General features: G+C 37.4%; 1 protein-coding gene across 1 annotated transcript; it reads left to right on the plus strand.

Annotated features, from left to right (window-relative positions):
• The first annotated feature begins 16274 nt into the window (after positions 1-16274).
• Positions 16275-16877, plus strand: LOC133056546 (olfactory receptor 5G3-like). Its single transcript, XM_061141956.1, has one exon. It carries the CDS (start codon positions 16275-16277, stop codon positions 16875-16877), a length of 603 nt encoding a protein of 200 aa, XP_060997939.1.
• The last annotated feature ends 3107 nt before the right edge of the window (positions 16878-19984 follow it).

Here is a 19984-nt window from a genome sequence, read left to right on the forward strand (position 1 = left end):
AGCATGTTAAAAAGCAGAGATATTACTTTGCCAACAAAGGTCCATTTAGTCAAAGCTATGGTTTTTCCAGTAGTTATGTATGGATGTGAGAGTTGGACCATAAAGAAAGCTGAGCACTGAAGAATTGATGCTTTTGAACTGTGGTGTTGGGGAAGACTCTTGAGAGTCCCTTGGATTGTAAAGAGATCAAACTATTCAATCCTAAAGGAAACTAGTCCTGAATATTCATTGGAAGGATTGATGCTGAAACTCCAATACTTTGGCCACCTGATGCAAAGAACTGACTCATTTGAAAAGACCCTGATGCTGGGAAAGATTAAAGGAGGGAGGAGAAGATGTGGCAGATGATGAGATGGTTGGATGGCATCACCGACTCGATGGACACAAGTTTGAGTAAGCTCCGGGTGTTGGTGATGGACAGGCAGGCCTGGTGTGCTGCAGTCCACCGTGTCGTGAAGAGTCGGATGTGACTGAGCGACTGGACTAAACTGAACTGAAGCTTAATCTGGCAAAGGAAAAACTGTGGTGTGGTCAGGATATCAATGGCTGAGTTTGGATATTCTGTTGTGATTTTGAGATGGGAGAGGAAAAACATTTGAAGAAAGGAAATACAGCTGACCTCTTTGTATGTGGATATACTGCCATCTCTTGGTATTTTCTTGTCATTGATCAGGTTTAGAAGGCTCCTGTTTCAGTGGCTCTTTTTTTGTTGTTGAAATATAATTGACCCAGAGTATTATATTATTTCAGGTATACAACATAGTGATTTATTACTGAATGACCATCACACTCAGTCTAATCATGATCTATTGCCATACAAAGTTATTACAATATTATATTGACTATAGTCACCATATAGCACCATGATTTATTTATTTTATAACTAGAAGTTTACCCTGGTGGCTCAGTTGGTAAAGAATCTGCCTCCAATGCAGGAAATCCAGGTTCGACCCCTGGGTCAGGAAGATGTCCTGGGGAAGCAATTGACAACCCACTCCTATATTCTTGCTAGAGAATTCCATGGGCAAAGGAGCCTGCTGGTCTACTGTCCATGGGATCACAGAGTCAGATGTGACTGAGCGACTAACACTTGCACCTCTTAATACCCTTCATCTGTTTTGCCCAACTGACCACACTCCTCTTATCTGTAAGTTTGTTCTCTCTATATATGAGACTGCTTTGGTTTTTATTATGTTTGTTTTTCTTTTTAGATTCCACATATAAGTGAAATCTTATGGTATTTGTCTTTCTCTGGCTTATTTCATTTAGGAAAAGTCCTATTAGATTCCATCCATGATGTTGCAAATGGCAAGATTTCTCTGTTTTTTTGTGGCTAAGTAATATTTTATTGTGTATCTATATATACCATGTCTTCTTTACCTATTTGTCTACTGATGCACATTTATGTTGCGTCTATATCTTGGCTGTAGTAAATAACGCTGTGATGAGCATTGAGGTGCAGATTTAGATTCACTCCAGTTATCACTTTTTGTCCAGAGATCTTAATATTCTCTTTGATGTCTTTTTTGCACTGGGTGAGAATCAGGGGACATGGATTCTAGTTCCAACAATGGTACTAATTTGCTCCGTGATCCTGGACAAAGCTCAGTGGTTTTGTATGGTGATTTTCCCATTTGAAAATTAGCCAAAAGATTGATCATGGGAATCAAATTTTCATTGTGTTTACAAAATGACATTTATTAAATATTTCACTTTTATTGAAATACAGTTGATATACAATATTATGCTAACTTCAGATATACTAATGATTTAACATTTGCGTGCTTATTAAAAGATCACCATGATAGTCTAATATCTGTCCCTATACACAGATATTACAGTATTATTGACTATATTCCTTATGCTGTATATTTCATCTTGTGATGCCAAAGAATGTTCAAACTGTTTCACTAATGCACTCATCTCACACGCTAGCAAATTAATCTCAAAATTCCCCAAGCCAGGCTTCAGTAGTGTGTGAACCAAGAACTTCCAGATGTTCAAGCTGGATTTAAAAAAGGCAGAGGAACCAGAGATCAAATTGACAACATCCTTTGGATCATCAAAAAAGCAAGAGATTCCAGAAAAACGTCAACTTCTGCTTTTTTACTATGCCAAAGCCTTTGACTGTGTGGATCACAGAAAACTGTATATAATTCTTCAAGAGATGGGAATACCAGACCACCTTACCTGCCTCCTGAGAAATCTGTATGCAGGTCAAGAAGCAACAGTTAGAACCGAACATGGAACAACAGACTGGTTCCAATTGGAAAAGGAGTACAATAAGGCTGTATATTGTTACTCTGCTTATTTAACTTATATGCAGACTACATCATGCAAAATGCCAGACTGGATGAAGCACAATCTGGAGTCAAGATTCTGAGAGAAACACCAATAACCTCAGATATGCAGATGACACCACCTTTATGGCAGAAAGCAAAGAGGAACTGAAGAGCCTCTTTATGAAAGTGAAAGAGGAAAGTGAAAATGCTGGCTTAAAACTCAACATTCAAAAGACTAAGATCACGGCATCTTGTGATCAACACTTTATGGCAAATAGTTGGGGAAACACTGGAAACAGTGAGAGACTTTGTTTTTTTGGGCTCCAAAATCACTGCAGGTGGTGACTACAGCCATGAAATTAAAAGACATTTGCTCCTTGGAAGAAAAGCTATGACCAACCTAGACAGCATATTAAAAAGCAGAGACATTACTTTGCCAACAACTGTCCATCTAGTCAAAGCTATCATTTTTCCAGTAGTCATGTATAGATGTGAGAGTTGGAATATAAAGAAGATTGAGTGTCAAAGAAGAGATGCTCTTGAACAGTGGTGTTGGAGAAGACTCCTGAGAGTCCCGTGGACTGCAAGGAGGTCAAACCAGTCCATCCTAAAGGAAATGAATCCTGAATATTCATTGGAAGGACTGATGCTGAAGCTGAAGTTCCAATACTTTGGCCACCTGATGGGAAGAACTGATTCAGTGTAAAAGACCCTGATGCTGGGAAAGATTGAAGGCAGTAGAAGGGGATGACGAGAGGATGAGATGGTTGGATGGCATCACCGACACAATGGACATGAGTTTGAACAAGCTCTGGGAGTTGGTGATGAATAAGGAATCCTGGAGTGCTGCAGTCAATGGAATCGCAAAGTCTGACATGACTGAGCAACTGAACTTAACTGAACTGTGGTTTATATCTTATATAAGTGGAATCTTGTACCTCTTAATTTTCCTCACCCATTTCACCCAGATCAACTTTACCCACCTCCATTCTGGAAATCATTTTGTTCTCTATGAGATTATTTTAATTTTGGTTTGTTTTGGTTAAATTTCATATATAAGTGAAATCATGCTGTATTTGTTTTTGCCTGTCTTATTTCATTTAGCATAATATCCTCTAGATCCATTTGGGTTGTCACAAATGTCAAGATTTCATGCCTTTCTGTGGCTGAATAATATTCCATTGTGTGTGTGTGTATTGGTATATATACACATATTTCTCTCTATATATATATGTCTGTATATATACCAAGCCAAAAACACTTAAGTTGTTTCCCTATCTTGGCTAATGTAAATAATGCTTCAATGATAATGGGTGCATATGTGTTTTTTATATTTAAATTAATTTTTATTTGGAGAATAATTGATTTACATTATTGGGTTGGTTTCTGCCATATATCAGCAGGAATCAGCCATAGGCATACATATATCTCCTTCCCCTTGAACCTCCATCCCACCTCCCTGTATATGTATTATGAATTAGTTTTTGTTTTCCTTTGGGTAAATATGCAGAAGATTCAGATCAAATGGCAGCTTTATTTTTAATTTTTTTGAGCAACCTCTATATTCTTTTCCATAATGGCTACATCGATAGAAAATCCCACCAACAGTGCACAAGTGTTCATTTTCTCTGTATCTTCACCAATACTTGTTATTTTTTATCTTTTTCTTGATAGCTATTCTGAAAAGTGTGAAGTGGTATCTCATTTGGTTTTCCTTGTTGATTAGTAATGTCAAGCATCTTTTCATGTGTTTGTTGGCGTCTGTATGTCTTCTTTGGAAAATATCTATTTTTAATCTTCCCTTTTTAAATCAGATTTTTTGTTGCTGTTGAGTTGTATGAGTTCTTTAAATATCAAGCTCTAATTTGCATTTCCTCTCCCACTCAGTATGCTGCCTTTTTATTTTTATTTATTTATTTATTTTTTTTTTGGAGATTTCCCCTCGTTGTGAAAAGCATTTTAATTTGATACAGTCCTATCCGTTTATGTTTGCTTCTTTTTTTCTGGTCTGAGACATATCCAAAAGAATATTGTGAAGACCAATGTCAAAGATGGCACTGTCTATGCTTTCTACTAGCGAACTTTTGGTTTCTGGTCTTAAATTTAAGTCTTTTCTCCACTTTATGTTTATTTTTGAATGTGGTATAAGAAAGTAACCCATGATTCTTTTGCATATAGCTGTCCAGTTTTCCCAACACAATTTATTGAAGAGAATGTCTTTTCCTCACTGTATATTCTTGCCTCCTTTGTTGTAGATTAATTGCCTATATAAGTGTGCCTATTTCTGAACTTTCTCTTTTGTTCCATTGATTTATATGTCTGTTTTTGTGCCAGCACCATATTGTATTGATTACAGTAGCTCTGTAGAACAAATTGAAATCAAGAAGTGTGGTATTTTTATCTTTGTTCTTCTCTCTCAAGATTGATTTGACTATTTGGGGTCTTTTGTATTTCCATACAAATTTTAGAATCATTTGTTCTAGTTCTGTGAAGAATGTCATTGGCATTTTGATAGGGATAGTCCTAAATCTGTAGAATGGTTTGGGTATTATGATCATTTTAACAATATTAATTATTCTAATCCAGTTGCTTTCCATTTGTTTGTGTCATCTTCAATTTCTTTCATCAGTGCCTTAGAGTGTTCCAAGTATAAGTCTTTTATCTCCTTGGTAATATTTATTCCTAGTTATTTTCTTCTTTTGGTGAAATTGTAAGTGGGATTGCTTCCTTAATTTCTGTTTTTGATAGTTCTGATAAAAACACAATGGATTTCTGTGTATCAATTTTGTAGTCTGCAACTTTACTGAATCCATTTGTTAGGTTTAGTAGTTTTTTTGTGGCATCTTTCAGATTGTCTATATATAGCTTCATTTTATCTGAAAAGAAGACAGTTTTACTTTTTCCTTTCCAATTTGGATGCCTTTTATTTCTTTTTCCTAATTTCTGCGATTACAACTTCCAAGACTTTATTCAATAAAAGATATGGGATGGGCATTCTTGACTTGTTAGTGGTCTTAGAGGAAATGCATTTAGCTTTTCATCATTCATTATGTTAACAGTGGGGTTTTCATAAAGGGTCTTTGTTATGTTGAGATATGTTCCTTCTGTATCCACTTTGTTGAGAGTTTTCATCATAAATGCATGCTGAATTTTATTAAAGAAACATTTTCCTTATTTCATTATCATATGAGTTTTATTCTGCAATTTGTTGATGTGGTATATCACATTGATTGACTTGTGGATGTTGAACCAACCTTGCATCCCTGGAATAAATCCCACTTGATCATTGTGTATGATCTGTTTAGTGTACTGTTTCATTACAAATGCAGCTTTTCACCATTGAATATAATGTTAGCTGTGAGTTTATCATATTATGTTCAGATATATTCCCTGTATGTCTGCTTTCTGGAAAGTTTTTATCGTAAATGGATGTTGAATTTTATCAAGAGCTTTCTCTTCATCAATGGAAATGATCACAAAAGTTTTATTCTTCAATTTGTTAATATGGTGCATCGTACTGATTGATCTATGGATACTGAACCATTCTCACATTCCTGGGGGTAAATCCCACTTGATCATTATGTATGATTTCTTTAATGTATTGTTGGATTCCATTTGCCAGTATTTTATTGAGAAGTTTTGCATCTATGTTCATCAGTGACATTGGCATATTTGTGTGACATATTTGTCCGGTTTTGGTGTCAAGGTGATGGTGGCCTTATAGAATAAGTTGCAAGTCTACCTTCTTTTGCAATTTTTTGGAATAGTTTCAGAAGAATAAGTGTTAACTTATCTCTAAATGTTTTGTATAGTATACAATGTTTTAATGACCGATTTGTGTCTTCATATTTGAAGTAGATTTTTCTTAGGAGTTTTTGTATTGATTATCTTGCTTTATTCACAGTAATAAAAATTTTGCCTTTTAGTTGGGGATGCTGAGAAAGATTGAAGACAGGAGGAGAATGGGACCAAAGAGGATGAGATGGTTGGATGGCATCACCGACTCAATGGACATGAGTTTGAGTAAACTCTGGGAGTTGGTGATGGACAGGCAGGCCTGGAATGTTGAAGTCCATGGGGCTGCAAAGAGTTGGACACGACAGTGACTGAACTGGACTGAACTGATTTCAAGTGATTATTGATATGCTTGGACTTACATCTGCATTCTTCTTGTGTGCTTTTTGTCTCATCTGCACTTGGTTCATTTTTGCCTCATTTTCTCATTTCTTTTAATCAATATTTGGCTGAAATTTACTCCTGAGGGTTTTATTCTTTTGACACATCTGGCTTGTTGGGTGGTAGCGAAGTGTGTGTGTGTGTTTGTTCAGATGTGTTCAACTCTTTGAGACCCCATGGACTGTAGCCTGCCAGGCTCCTCTGTCCATGGAATTCTCCAAACAAGACTACTGAAGCAGGTTGCTATTTCCTCCTCCAGGGGATCTTTCTGACCCAGGGATCAAACCTGTCTCTTTCAGGTCTCCTGCACTGGCAGGCAGATTCTTTACCACTGAGCCACCTGGGAAGCCTGGAGGAAAAGTAGTGGGAAAAGAAATTCTGAAGTAAAGAAATGCAGGTGGTGTGTACTGAAATGATGAGTGAGACAGAAAGGCTGCCGTGCTAACCAATGTAACAGTGGGAAGCAGTGTATGTGCTACACCTTCTTTAGTGCCTGAAGTTAACTAAGATGTGATTTTAAAATCTCACTGGCTAATAATTGAAAAGGAAATCTCATGATATTGTAGAGAGCCCAGTGAGTAAGTGACTGAGGCTTCTTTTAAATTATTGTTTCAGTTTGGAAGAAACAACAAATATGACTCCACGAAACTGCTGAGAATATTAGGATGTGGCATTATAGTTTAATTTATCATGTCAGCCTCACAAGCTTTATAACTACTACTTGGCTGCATACCAGATTAGATAATGCATATGAAAGGAATTATAGAGCAAAGAATTAAATATGGTGATGTAATGTGGGAAATTGACAATCAGAAGCACTCGAAACTAGGACCACCTCTATTAACACCTGTATTACTCCTGTTGAAATGCATATACATTTTCTAGAAAAGTAAATTTCTTGCTTTACAGCTGGTAGCTTACATGTTACATTTATTTTTGATAAAGCTGTAGGAAGAAAGTAAATTATAAGGCTTAGAGGTGAAGGCATGGGTAAATAGTAAATTTGAATGAAATTCCTTTGATCATGCATATTATACATGCTGTTTCTTATTCTGTTTTCCAATAAATATATGAATATATTTTCATCTGATTAAATATTACTTCCAACAAGACTTTTAGTGTCCGTTCCTTTTCGGTTATAAAGTATGATTGCACTTAGTACAAAATTAAATTGCATGATAGCAAGGGTAAATAAATGCTGTTTCCCATCCACTTTACATAGATTCCTATGAAGATATTTCTTATCAAGAGATTTTCCTCTGCATATGAAAGCATACACAGATGTAAATTTGTGTGCTTTTATAATAACATAAATGAAAGCTTACCTTGTACATACTTCTACACCTTCCTTTTTTGAGTCAAATAATTTAGGATATTATGTTGAATCAATAAACATAGCTCTAACTCATTTTGAGAACTATTTAGTAAATCCCTTATTGATACAAAACTACTCCCAATCTTTTGTTATTATAACTGATTATGCTGCAATAATAGATAAGTTTTGTTTTAAATGTGCTATTTCATTTAAAAGCTTTCAAAAAATATTTTACTTTATGGTATAAATTTTTCATGTTTTTGGCATGTATAAAATATGTAAATTTATTCTGGTAATATGAAAATTTTACAATTCATTTTTACCCTTTCTGATATTAATCTTTAGGAGCAATGTTATACATTTTTGTTCCTAGAGTTATTACCTTAATATCATATTGGTATGAAAGATATTAATATTAGTACACTTACTTTCCTTATGTTCTTTCCATAGTCTGATTTTGATAGTTTATATTATTTTCCCTAATGCCCCTAGGGACTTCCCTGGCAGTTCAATGGTAAGGATTCAGTGCTCTTAGTGCTGGGGCTCCAGGTTTGGGCTTCACTGGTGGCTCAGATGGTAAAGAATCCGCCTGCAATGTGGGAGACCTAGGTTTGATCTCTGAGTTGCAAAGATCCCCTGGAGGAGGGAACGGCTACCCACTCCAGTATCAGGACAGAGGAGCCTGACAGTCTACAGTCCATGGGGTGGCAAAGAGTAGGACATGACTGAGATACTCTCAGTTTCACTTTTCAATGCCTTAGTAACAAATTTTGCATCTTAGAATATACTTACATATAAAATAATCCAAGCTCAAGAGCGGTGGCCATGAGGAGATACCCCACGTCCAAGGTCAGGAGCAGCAGCTGTGCTTTGCTGGAGCAGCCAAAAAGAGATACCCCACATCCAAGGTAAGAGAAACCCCACTAAGGTGGTAGGTGCTGAGAGAGGGCATCAGAGGGCAGACAGACTGAAACCACAATCACAGAAAACTAGCCAATCTAATCACATGGACCACAGCTTGTCTAACTCAATGAAACTAAGTCATGTCATATGGGGCCAGCCAAGACAGTCAGGTCATGGTGGAGAGGTCTGACAAAATGTGGTCTACTGGAGAAGGGAATGGCAAACCACTTCAGTATTCTTGCCTTGAGAACCCCATGAACAGTGTGAGAAGGCAAAAAGATAGGACACGGAAAGATGGACTCCCCAGGTCAGTAGGTGCCAAATATGCTACTGGAGATCAGTGGAGAAATAACTCCAGAAAGAATGAAGGGATGGAGCCAAAGCAAAAGCAACACCCAGTTGTGGATGTGACTGGTGATAGAAGCAAGGTCTGATGGTGTAAAGAGCAATATTGCATATGAACCGGGAATGTTAGGTCCATGGATCAAGGTGAATTGGAAGTGGTCAAATAGGAGATGGTAAGAGTGAATGTTGACATTCTAGGAATCAGTGAACTAAAATGGACGGGAATGGGTGAATTTAACACAGATGACCATTATATCTACTACTGTGGTCAGGAAGCCTTTAGAAGAAATGGAGTAGCCATCATGGTCAAGAAAAGAGTCTGAAATGCAGTACTTGGATGCAGTCTCAAAAATGACAGAATGATCTCAGTTCATTTCCAAGGCAAACCATTCAATATCACGGTAATCTAAGTCCATGCCTTGACCAGTACATTAAAGAAGTTGAAGTTGAAAGGTTCTGTGAAGACTTACAAGACCTTTTATAACTAACACCCCCAAAACATGTCTTTTCATTATAGGGGACTGGAATGCAAAAGTAGGAAGTCAAGAAACACCTGGAATAACAGGCAAATTTGGCCTTGGAGTATAGAATGAAGCAGGGCAGAAGCTAACAGAGCTTTGCCAAGAGATCGCACTGGTCATGGCAAACACCCTCTTGCAACAACACAAGAGACGACTCTACACATGGACATCACCAGATGGCCAACACCGAAATCAGACTGATTAGATTCTTTGCAGCCAAAGATGGAGAAGCTCTATACAGTCAGCAAAAACAAGACCAGGAGCTGACTGTGGCTCAGATCATGAACTCCTTATTGCCAAATTCAGACTTAAATTGAAGAAAGTGGGGAAAACCACTAGACCATTTAGGGATGACCTAACCCAAATCCCTTATGATTATACAGTGGAAGTGAGAAATAGATTTAAGGCACTAGATCTGATAGAGAGAGTGCCTGATGAACTATGGGCAGAGGTTCATGACATTGTACAGGAGACAGGGATCAAGACCACCCCCAAGAAAAAGAAATGCAAAAAAGCAAAATGGCTGTCTGAGGAGGCCTTACAAATAGCTGTGAAAAAAGAGAAGCAAAAAACAAAGGAGAAAAGGAAAGGTATTCCCATTTGAATGCAGAGTTCCAAAGAATAGCAAGGAGAGATAAGAAAGCCTTCCTCGGTGATCAATGCAAAGAAATAGAGGGAAGCAATAGAATGGGAAAGACTAGAGATCTCTTCAAGAACATTAGAGACACCAAGGGAACATTTCATGCAAAGATGGGCTCAATCAAGGACAGAAATGGGATGGACCTTAACTGAAGCAGAAGCTATTAAGAAGAGGTAGTAAGAATACACAGAAGAATTATACAGAAAAGATCTTCATGACCCAGATAATCATGATGGTGTGATCACTCACCTAGAACCAGACATCCTGGAATGTGAAGTCAGTGGGCCTTAGGAAGTTTTACTACAAAGTTGGTGGAGGTGATGGAATTCCAGTTGAGCTATTTCAAATCCTCATAGATGATGCTGTGAAAGTGCTACACTCAATATGCCAGCAAATTTGGAAAACTCAGCAGTTCCCAGAGGACTGGAAAAGATCAGTTTTCATTCCAATACCTAAGAAAGACAATGTCAAAGAATGCTCAAACTACCACATAATTGCACTCATCTCACATGCTAGTAAAGTAATGCTCAAAATTCTCCATGCCAGGCTTCAAGAATATGCGATCCATGAACTTCCAGATGTTCAAGCTGGTTTTAGAAAAGGCAGAGGAACCAGAGATCAAATTGCCAACATCTGCTGGATCTTTGACAAAGCAAGCGAGTTCCAGAGACACATCTATATCTGCTTTATTGACTATGCCAAAACCTTTGGCTGTGTGGATCGCAGCAAACTGTGGAAAACTCTGAAAGAGATGGGAATGAATACCAGATCACTTGACCTTCCTCTTGAGAAATCTGTATGCAGGTCAGGAAGCAACAGTTAGAACTGGGCACGGAACAACAGACTGGTTCCAAATTGGTAAAGGAGTACATCACGGCCGTATATTGTCACCCTGCTTATTTAACTTATATGCAGAATGCATCATGAGAAACACTGGGCTGGATGAAGTACAACTAGAATTAAGATTGCCGGGAGAAATATCAATAACCTCAGATATGCAGATGAGACCACTCTTATGGCATTAGGTGAAGAAGAACTAAACCTCTTGATGAAAGTGAAAGAGGAGAGTGAAAAAGTTGGCTTAAAGCTCAACATTCAGAAAACTAAGATCATGGCATTCGGTCCCATCACTTCAGGGCAAATAGATGGGAAATCAGTGGAAACAGTGGCTGACTTTATTTTTTGGGAGCTCCAAAATCACTGCAGATTGTGATTGAAGCGATGAAATTAAAAGATGCTTACACCTTGGAAGGAAAGTTATGACCAATCTAGACAGCATATTAAAAAGCAGAGACATTACTTTGCCAGCAAAGGTCCATCTAGTCAAGGCTATGGTTTTTCCAGTAATCATGTATGGATGTGAGAGTTGGACTATAAAGAAAGCTGAGCACCGAAGAATTGATGCTTTTGAACTGTGGTGTTGGAGAAGACTCTTGAGAGTCCCTTGACTGCAAGGAGATCCAACCAGTCCATCCTAAAGGAGATCAGTCCTTGGTGTTCATTGGAAGGACTGATGTTGAAGCCGAAATTCCAATACTTTGGCCACCTGCTGCGAAGAGCTGACTCATTGGAAAAGACCCTGATGCTGGGAAAGATTGAGGGCAGGAGGAGAAGGGGACAACAGAGGATGAGATGGCTGGATGGCATCATCAACTCAATGGACATGGGTTTGGGTGGGCTCCGGGAGTTGGTGATGGACAGGGAGGCCTGGCGTGCTGTGATCCGCGGGGTCGCAAAGAGTCAGACATGACTGAGTGACTGAAGTGAAGTGAACTGAAAATGATATATGTCACACTTAAGCAATATTTAATAATTTCCTACACCAAGAGGTGGAGAAGTAAATGGCAACCCACTCCAGTATTCATGTTTGGAAAATCCCATGGACAGAGGAACCTGGCCGGCTACAGTTCATGGGATCACAGAGTCAGGCACACCAAGAGGAGGAGACTGATGGGCTGTTCAGAATGCCTGTAAAATTCCGTCTTTTTTATTTCAAGATTTTTGTTTGATTATATTACTTAGTATTAGTCCTTATTGGTTATATTATTATTGTCATACCACCATTTCCTATAAACAGAGTTTTGCAGTCTTGGTTCCATCAGTAAGAGTATTCATTGTGATGAGTGTAGTGTGGAATGATGTTGTGGAGAATTCTGAGAAAAATTTGAGTTTTACCCTACATTTAAGAAAAAAATGAAGCCCACACACTCTACTAGAATAAACCATGAGCTATTTAATTTATGTTTTTTTCCTTCAAGACACTTTGTACACTCTTTCTCCATAGAGATCTTATGTGTCTTCCATGATTGCTTTCAGAAGCATCTATGTTCCTTTTTTGGTTTTGTTTCATGTAACTAAAAATTGGCATATAATTTTCTTTCTTAGGCTCAGCCGGCTCACCTTGCATTGCCTGATATCATTTTGCTACTTCTTTTTTTGAACTTGTTATTCCACAGAAGAGGTATTACTTTTATTTTAATGTGACAAGCAAGGATTTTCCAATAATTTTTTAATTAATTGAATACTTTCTGTTATTGTTCATATTCCTTTTCTGGTTGATTTAATGTACTGTCATTCTCTATTTTTAAAAATCTGTTTTCATTGCTTCCTCATTGATTTTAAATCATTTTAAGAAAAATAACAAGTATTTTTCCATCGGTATCTTTAATTACAGCATAAGTATGTGTACTTACAGCTGATTCACGTTGTTGCAAAGCATAAACCAACACCGCATTATAAAGCAATTATCCTCCAATTTAAAAAGTATATAGCATAATTTTAATTGCAAAACATGAACCATTATGAATATACAGATTTTACAGGTTTATTCCCACAAATTCAACAAATATGTACAGAACACAATTATTGACAGCCTTCTGAGTTAGATACTTAAGAGGACTCATAAATGAGCTAACAGTGAAGTGTTATGGGAGTGATATCTGGCCTTGTTGAGCGGGATAAGCAATTAGGATTCTCAGAGAAGTGGTGATTTAGAGAATTCACCCAATGCCATCAGACTCTGCATGTTCTTCTCTCTCTTCTGCAACAATCCTGTGCAAAACAAACTTCTTGCCTTTGTTCTTGCCTCCCTGCTTTTGATCAGCTCATCAGCATTGACTGGAATGTCTTTGCTCTTAACTTCAGTATATCTAAACTGTGCTTTCAGACCAACTTCTTTTTTGAAAATTTCCTTCTTTACTGCTACAGTGACCTGTCCTCCTTTCAAATTCAGAGACTGTTTTTTCATCTTTTGTCTAGAGAGAAGAACATGCTACTTTGAACTGGTGTCTTACTTTTATATCTAGATATTGTCTCCTAAATAGTCTTATAGTTCCCTTATGATAGTAAATGACGAGTGAACACTGATTCTATGCTGGACCTTGTTTTTAATTCTTTTGACGTTTTGCTTCATTAAGTGCTTCCAACACCTTTGTGAGCTAGAAACCATCTTTGTTTACTTTATACATTAAGAGAATGAGGCACAGAGAGATTTAAAGCTTGCTCAGAGTGACAGTAAATGATGAAATGAAGATTCACACACAGGCAGTGTGGCTCTAGAGCCAGATAGCAAACCTGGCAGCACTGGTGCTGGGTGCTCAATGGATCCCTCCTCCCTGCTAGAAAAGAGAGCTCTTGTTTGGGAGGATCCAAAAGGGGGAAAAACATACACTGTTTTCTTAGGCATCTTCTTTCCAGGGAAGACAGGAAAAAACACTTGGTCCAGATGCCTCTGTGATCATGTTAATTTTGTGACTGCAGGTGTAAACTCTTGTGGCTTTAGTTCTTTGGGGACCTGGCTCTAAATTACTGTAAACTCCCAAGGGAGAGTATCTTATTCTATGCAGTATGTGAATCAATGTGCAGGTCAAAGAGAATCTCTTTTCTCCTAGAATGTTCAAGATGATGGATTTATCTTCTTCACCAAGTACTGGAAAGTCATGCCTCTTAGAAACAGTTGTCACCATGAAGGAAATTGAATATTCTATCCTTATATATAGAAAATGGTTATTTCCTTGCAGCAATCAAAGGACCTACATAAAGAATATCCTGAAGGAAGTGAGTACTTTGCTTTCTGGATAATATGATGTTTTTGAAGTATGATGGAAAAGCTTCAGGCTGCCTTTGAACTTTGGGAATATAACCCTTCCAGACCAAGTTCTCTTTTAAAGAGAGCAGACTGGCATTTTATTCACTTCCTTAAACAGGCAAAGTAACTGTTTTCTGTGACTTTTTCAGATCTTATTTTCTTGTTTATTTCTGTGTAATATAGAGATTACTACAAAGTCCATAAAGAATTCTAAAGTCACAGAATGTTAGCTGTGAAAGTGGCATGAAGACCATCTTCCTTGCTTTATAAAAGACTTAAATTTACTCACATTCAAATAACTAAAATGTTCTTGGACTAAAATTTTAACAAAACAAAAGCATTTAATGCAATGGATAATGCTCTTAATCTGTGCTGAGAAATATCTCTGTGACTGCTGAAAATATACTCCACCTTAGGTTTAGCAGAAAATCATAATCATAGATAATCACAAATCAAGTCACTTATTTTTCATTTATCAAGCTCTACATATAACTATTATATAATTCAAGAATAGTTTATTGCATTTATTTATCACTGTAGTGATAATAAATGTTACTTAAAACGAGGTATTTTTCATACAAATTACCCTACATAGTGATCTTCTTGTAGGAATTTTAAACAGTTTGATTCCTAATTCCTTAATGAATCAGAAAGTAACATATTCTTGAACGGATTTCATGCATAAAGTCTCATGCATTTGGTACTTTACATATATCAGTACCATAATTGATATTGCCTGGTAGATTTCAGGGTAAATGCCCTAAAAGAAGTTTATATGAAATATGAGATATCATATAAAATAATTCTCCATTATTTTGGTGCAGAGAGGCTAAATTATTTATATAGTTTCCATGACAACTTGCTGTCCAATGATGCCAGATCATTTGATATTACAGGCAAGGCATCCTCATTCCTTCCATGGGTCATATTCTTTTAGATGAGTAACCTCTGTTATTTGTGTATATTACCCTTTCCACATCTTTGTATAAGTGGTAGTAGGGAATAGACTGATAAACACATATGTGAATTGTGTGTTAAAAATATTAGGATGGTTGTGATCATTAAGATAAAAAAAAATTCCCTGTCTTGCATTTCTCAGATGTCATATGTTAGGATCTGAATATCTCATTGATCTTATGGTATTCCTAGCAAGGTTTTTCTAGCTGGGGTTCTATATCCAATTATGCAATAAGATGAAACATGAAATGTAGTTCATATACAAATTTGTAACTTGAAAGATTTTTAGATTACAGGCTTGGACTCTTTGTGGCAAACAGTAGAGATTAATGGTGAATCACCCGAGTTTACACAGGATCTTTGCACAAACTGCCATGATCTAGTATCTGTGTGTGTGCTCAGTCGTTCAGTCATGTCTGACTTTTGCGACCCCATACTGTAACCCATCAGGCTCCTCTGCCCTTGGGATTTTCCAGGCAAGTATCCTGGGGCAGGTTGCCATTTCCTACTCCGGGGGGTCTTCATGGCCCTGGGATTGAACCCACATCTCTAGTGTCTCCTGCATTGGCAGGCAGACGGACTCTTTACCACTGCACCAAGTGGGAAGCCCAAACTAGAATCTGGGAATATTATTTTCTAGTTCCACGGTGTTTCAGTAATTGTCTACTGTAGACCTATCTAACAGAACCTTTCATTGGCTTAATATCTTATTTGTAACTCAATGATTATTTTTCATCAAAAAATCTTTCTTTTTTGTTTTTTATTTTTTTTCATTTATTTATATTAGTTGGAGGCTAATTACTTTACAATATTGTAGTGGTTTTTGCCATACATTGATATGAAAATCTTTCTTATAACAGATTGCAGATGACCAATGGAAGATCAGAATCAGACAGCAGTGACTGAATTTCTTTTCTTGGGCCTCACAGATCATCTCTATCTGCAGATTGTCCTCTTCTTCTTTCTTCTTTTTGTCTATCTTGTCACTCTGGGTGGTAACTTGGGGATGATCACTCTCATATGGATCGATCCCAGACTCCACACGCCTATGTACTTTTTGCTTAGTCACTTGTCCTTTGTAGACTTATGTTCCTCTTCTTCCATTGCCCCCAAGATGCTGTGTGATATCTTTGCAAATCAAAGAAGCATCTCCTTCATGGGTTGTGCTGCACAGATGTTTTACTTTGGTCTTTTTGTGGCCACTGAATGTTTCCTGCTGGCTTCCATGGCCTATGATCGGTATATGGCCATCTGTAAGCCCTTGTTGTACACATTCATCATGTCCCAGAGGGTCTGTGTGCAGCTGGTTATAGGCCCTTATGCTGTGGCTCTTGTAAGCACTATGACCCATACGATTCTCACTTTTTGCTTACCCTTCTGTGGTCCAAATGTGGTCAATCACTTTTTCTGTGATATTTCACCACTGCTTTCCCTTGTGTGTGCAGACACCCGGATCAATAAGTTGGTGCTTTTCACCTTGGCTGGAGCAATAGGAGTGCTCAGTGGCCTGATCATCATGATCTCCTGTGTTTGCATCCTGGTGGCCATCCTGAGGATCCAGACTGCTGATGGGAGGAGGAAAGCTTTCTCTACTTGTTCTTCTCACCTGGCAGCTGTCTCCATCCTATATGGGAGTCTTTTCTTCAATTAGGTTCGACCCAGCTCAAGTTCCTCCCTAGGTATCAATAAAGTGATTTCTCTCTTTTACACCATGATGATCCCCATGTTGAACCCCCTCATCTACAGCTTGAGGAACAAAGAGGTGAAAACTGCATTCAGTATGAAACTTGAAAGGAAAAGTTGCTTAGTAGCTAGGTAAAGTAGAACTCTACTTGTATTGTACCATAGATATTGGTAAGGAATGCTTATTAAAAAGAACACTAGCCTGGAAATCTGAAGCTGCATGTGAGTCCTGGCTCTGTCTCTTCAAGATAATCTGAAAAATGGAGCAGTTTTTTTAATAATTTTCTGCTTCAATCTTCTCTGTGACATGAGAGTGGCTTTAAAATAATATAGAGATGGAGTGGGAATATAAAAGTGTAAATATACCAGAAGAAAACTCAGGAGAATACTGCACAGTCATGCATCTGTGAATCATGTTTAATCTGGACATGAAAAATATAAGTTATAATGGAAAGCTTAAAGTATGACAGACAATATTAAAAATCAAATAAAAAAGAGAAAATTTTTGTGCTCCTGTAACAAAGAGTGGGATAATATCCCTAATATTCAAAGAATAGTCTAAAATACACAATGAGAAAAACAATAGGTAACTGTCAACTAAATGAATAGGCATCTTACAAAGATGGAAATGCAAATTGCCAAAGGTGCATGGAGACAATGTTCAGCATCATGATTGGTCAAGTAAATGAAATAAAATTAAAATTCCAACGCAGTGCCTTTCAATGCAGGTGAAATGTTAGTAGTTTCATTCTATTCCACTGACGGAAGAGGAATTTTTATTTGGTATGTACTGATAGATTCATTATTTTCTACTGGCAGTAAGAATCGACTCCACTATTTCCACAAGGCCCTTTGGTAGTTTTCATTTAAAAGGATACATTTATATGGCTTTTGACTGAGAGATCCCTTTATTAGAAATCTAAACTACAGAAATATAAATGCCAAAACATAAGATTGCACGTATTTAAGCGCTACATGTTATGGCGAATAAAATAAATCACTTGAATACTAATTGTTGAAGAAAAGTACATATTTTTCAGGGTAATTTTGTGCAGCAAATAAAGACTGAATTAGGTATCGATGGATTGAATTGGAGAGACCTATTGCATGCATGCTACTGCTAGTTTAGAAAAAAATCGGGTTGAATATCAATGCTAGCGCTGGTCATTAAGGAAAAGGGCAAAACCTATATAATGAATAAAATGTATATGTATGTGTTAGGTGTAAGTGAGCATAGGGAAAATTATAAACAATACATAATGAGCTACTGACAATGGTTATTTCAAAGGGAATGGCGTTGGAGGTAAGAAAGGAGAGCTCTTCCTCATACACAGTTGTCGCTGGTGTTCAGTCACTAAATTGCATCCAACTGTTTGAGATCCCAAGAACTTCAGCATGCTAGGCTCCACTGTCCTTCACTACCTCCCTGAGTTTGCTCAAACTCAAGTGCATCGATGCCATCCAACCATCTCATCCTCTGTCACCCTCTTCTCCTTCCGCCTTCAATCCTTCCCAGCATCACGTTCTTTTCCAATGAGTCAGTTCTTTGCATCAGGTGGCCAAAGTATTGGAGTTTCAGCTTCAGCATCAGTCCTTCCAATGAATATCCAGGATTGATTTCCTTTAGGATTGACTGGTTTGATCTCCTTGCTGTCCAAGGGATTCTCAAGAGTGTTCTCCAACACCACAGTTCAAAAGCATCAGTTCTTCAGTGCTCAGCCTTCTTTATGGTCCAACTCTCACAACATCCATACATGACTACCGGGAAAACCATAGCTTTGACTATACAGACCTTTGTTCACAAATATATATATATATATTTATATATATTGGGACTACACCCCACCCCCATATCCCACCTCCCTAAGTCAGAGACTGCTTTTTACTTTTGCCTAGATATAGACAAATGTTACTTTGAACATATGTTTTGTTTTTGTATCTAGCTATTATCTCCTAACTGTGCTGTAGACCCCTTTTGATACTAAACTTCGATTCTGTGCTGGATACTCCTTTTAATACTTTAAAATTATTGCCTCATTAAATCATTCTGACATCTTTGTGAACTAGAAAACATTTTTATATATTTAAGAGATTAAGAGAGTGAGCTATAGAGAGATTTAAAAGCTTGTTCCAACTGACACAGCCAGTAAGTGATGAAATTAAGACTATGCCAAGGCAGCAAATCCCAACTGGTTCTGGGGGCTCAATGCATCACTCCTCACTGATAGAAAAGACAGCTTTTTGGCAAAGGAGGCTCCCAAAGGAGATCCTCCACATTGTTTTCCTAGGACTCTTCCATATGAGAAAAGATACAGTTAGGAAATAATGTTGGTCCAAATGCCACTGAGATCATGTTAATTTTTTGTGCCTCCAGGTATAAGCTCTTGAGGCTTTAGTTCTTTAGGGACATGGCTCTAAATTACTGTAAACTCCCAAGAAACTGTCCCTTATTCTACGCAGTATGTGAATCAATGTGCAGGTCAACGAGTATCTGTTTACTCCCAGGATGTTCAAGATGAGGGATTTGTCTTCTTCACCAAGTACCTAGAAAGTCATGCCTCTTTAGAAAAAGTTGCCACCATGAGCAAAATTGAAAGTTCCATCCTTATTTCTAGAAAATGATTAATTCCTTGAAGCAATTAAAGGACCTACATAAAGGATATTCTTAAAGAAGTGAGTACATTGTGCTTTGGATAACATGAAGTTTTTGAAATGTGATGGAGAAGCTTCAGGCTGTGTTTGAACTTTGGGAATGTAACCATTCTGGATCAGGTTCTCTAAAGAGAGCAGACTGGCATTTTGTTCACATCTTTATGAGACTAAGCAACTTTTTTTGTATGACTTTTTCTGAACCTGATTTTTTTGTTTATTTTTCTATAATACAGAGATACAGCAAAAGGAATTCTAAGGTCACAGAATGTTAGCTGTAAAGTGGCGTAAAGACCATCCTCCTTGTTTTATAGAAGCCTGAACATGACATGCATTAAAATACATAAATAGTATTTTGATAAAATATAGAATTAGTATGGTCAACCCCTTACCTCCATACACCTATATCGGCATATTTGAATGGAT

Source organism: Dama dama, chromosome 1, assembly GCF_033118175.1.
Source record: "Dama dama isolate Ldn47 chromosome 1, ASM3311817v1, whole genome shotgun sequence".
In the NCBI taxonomy this organism is placed as follows: Eukaryota; Metazoa; Chordata; class Mammalia; order Artiodactyla; family Cervidae; genus Dama; species Dama dama.

Bases quoted from the DNA above. Each gene is read 5' to 3' on its own strand.
- LOC133056546 (XM_061141956.1), top strand. From the start codon at position 16,275: ATGTACTTTTTGCTTAGTCACTTGTCCTTTGTAGACTTATGTTCCTCT.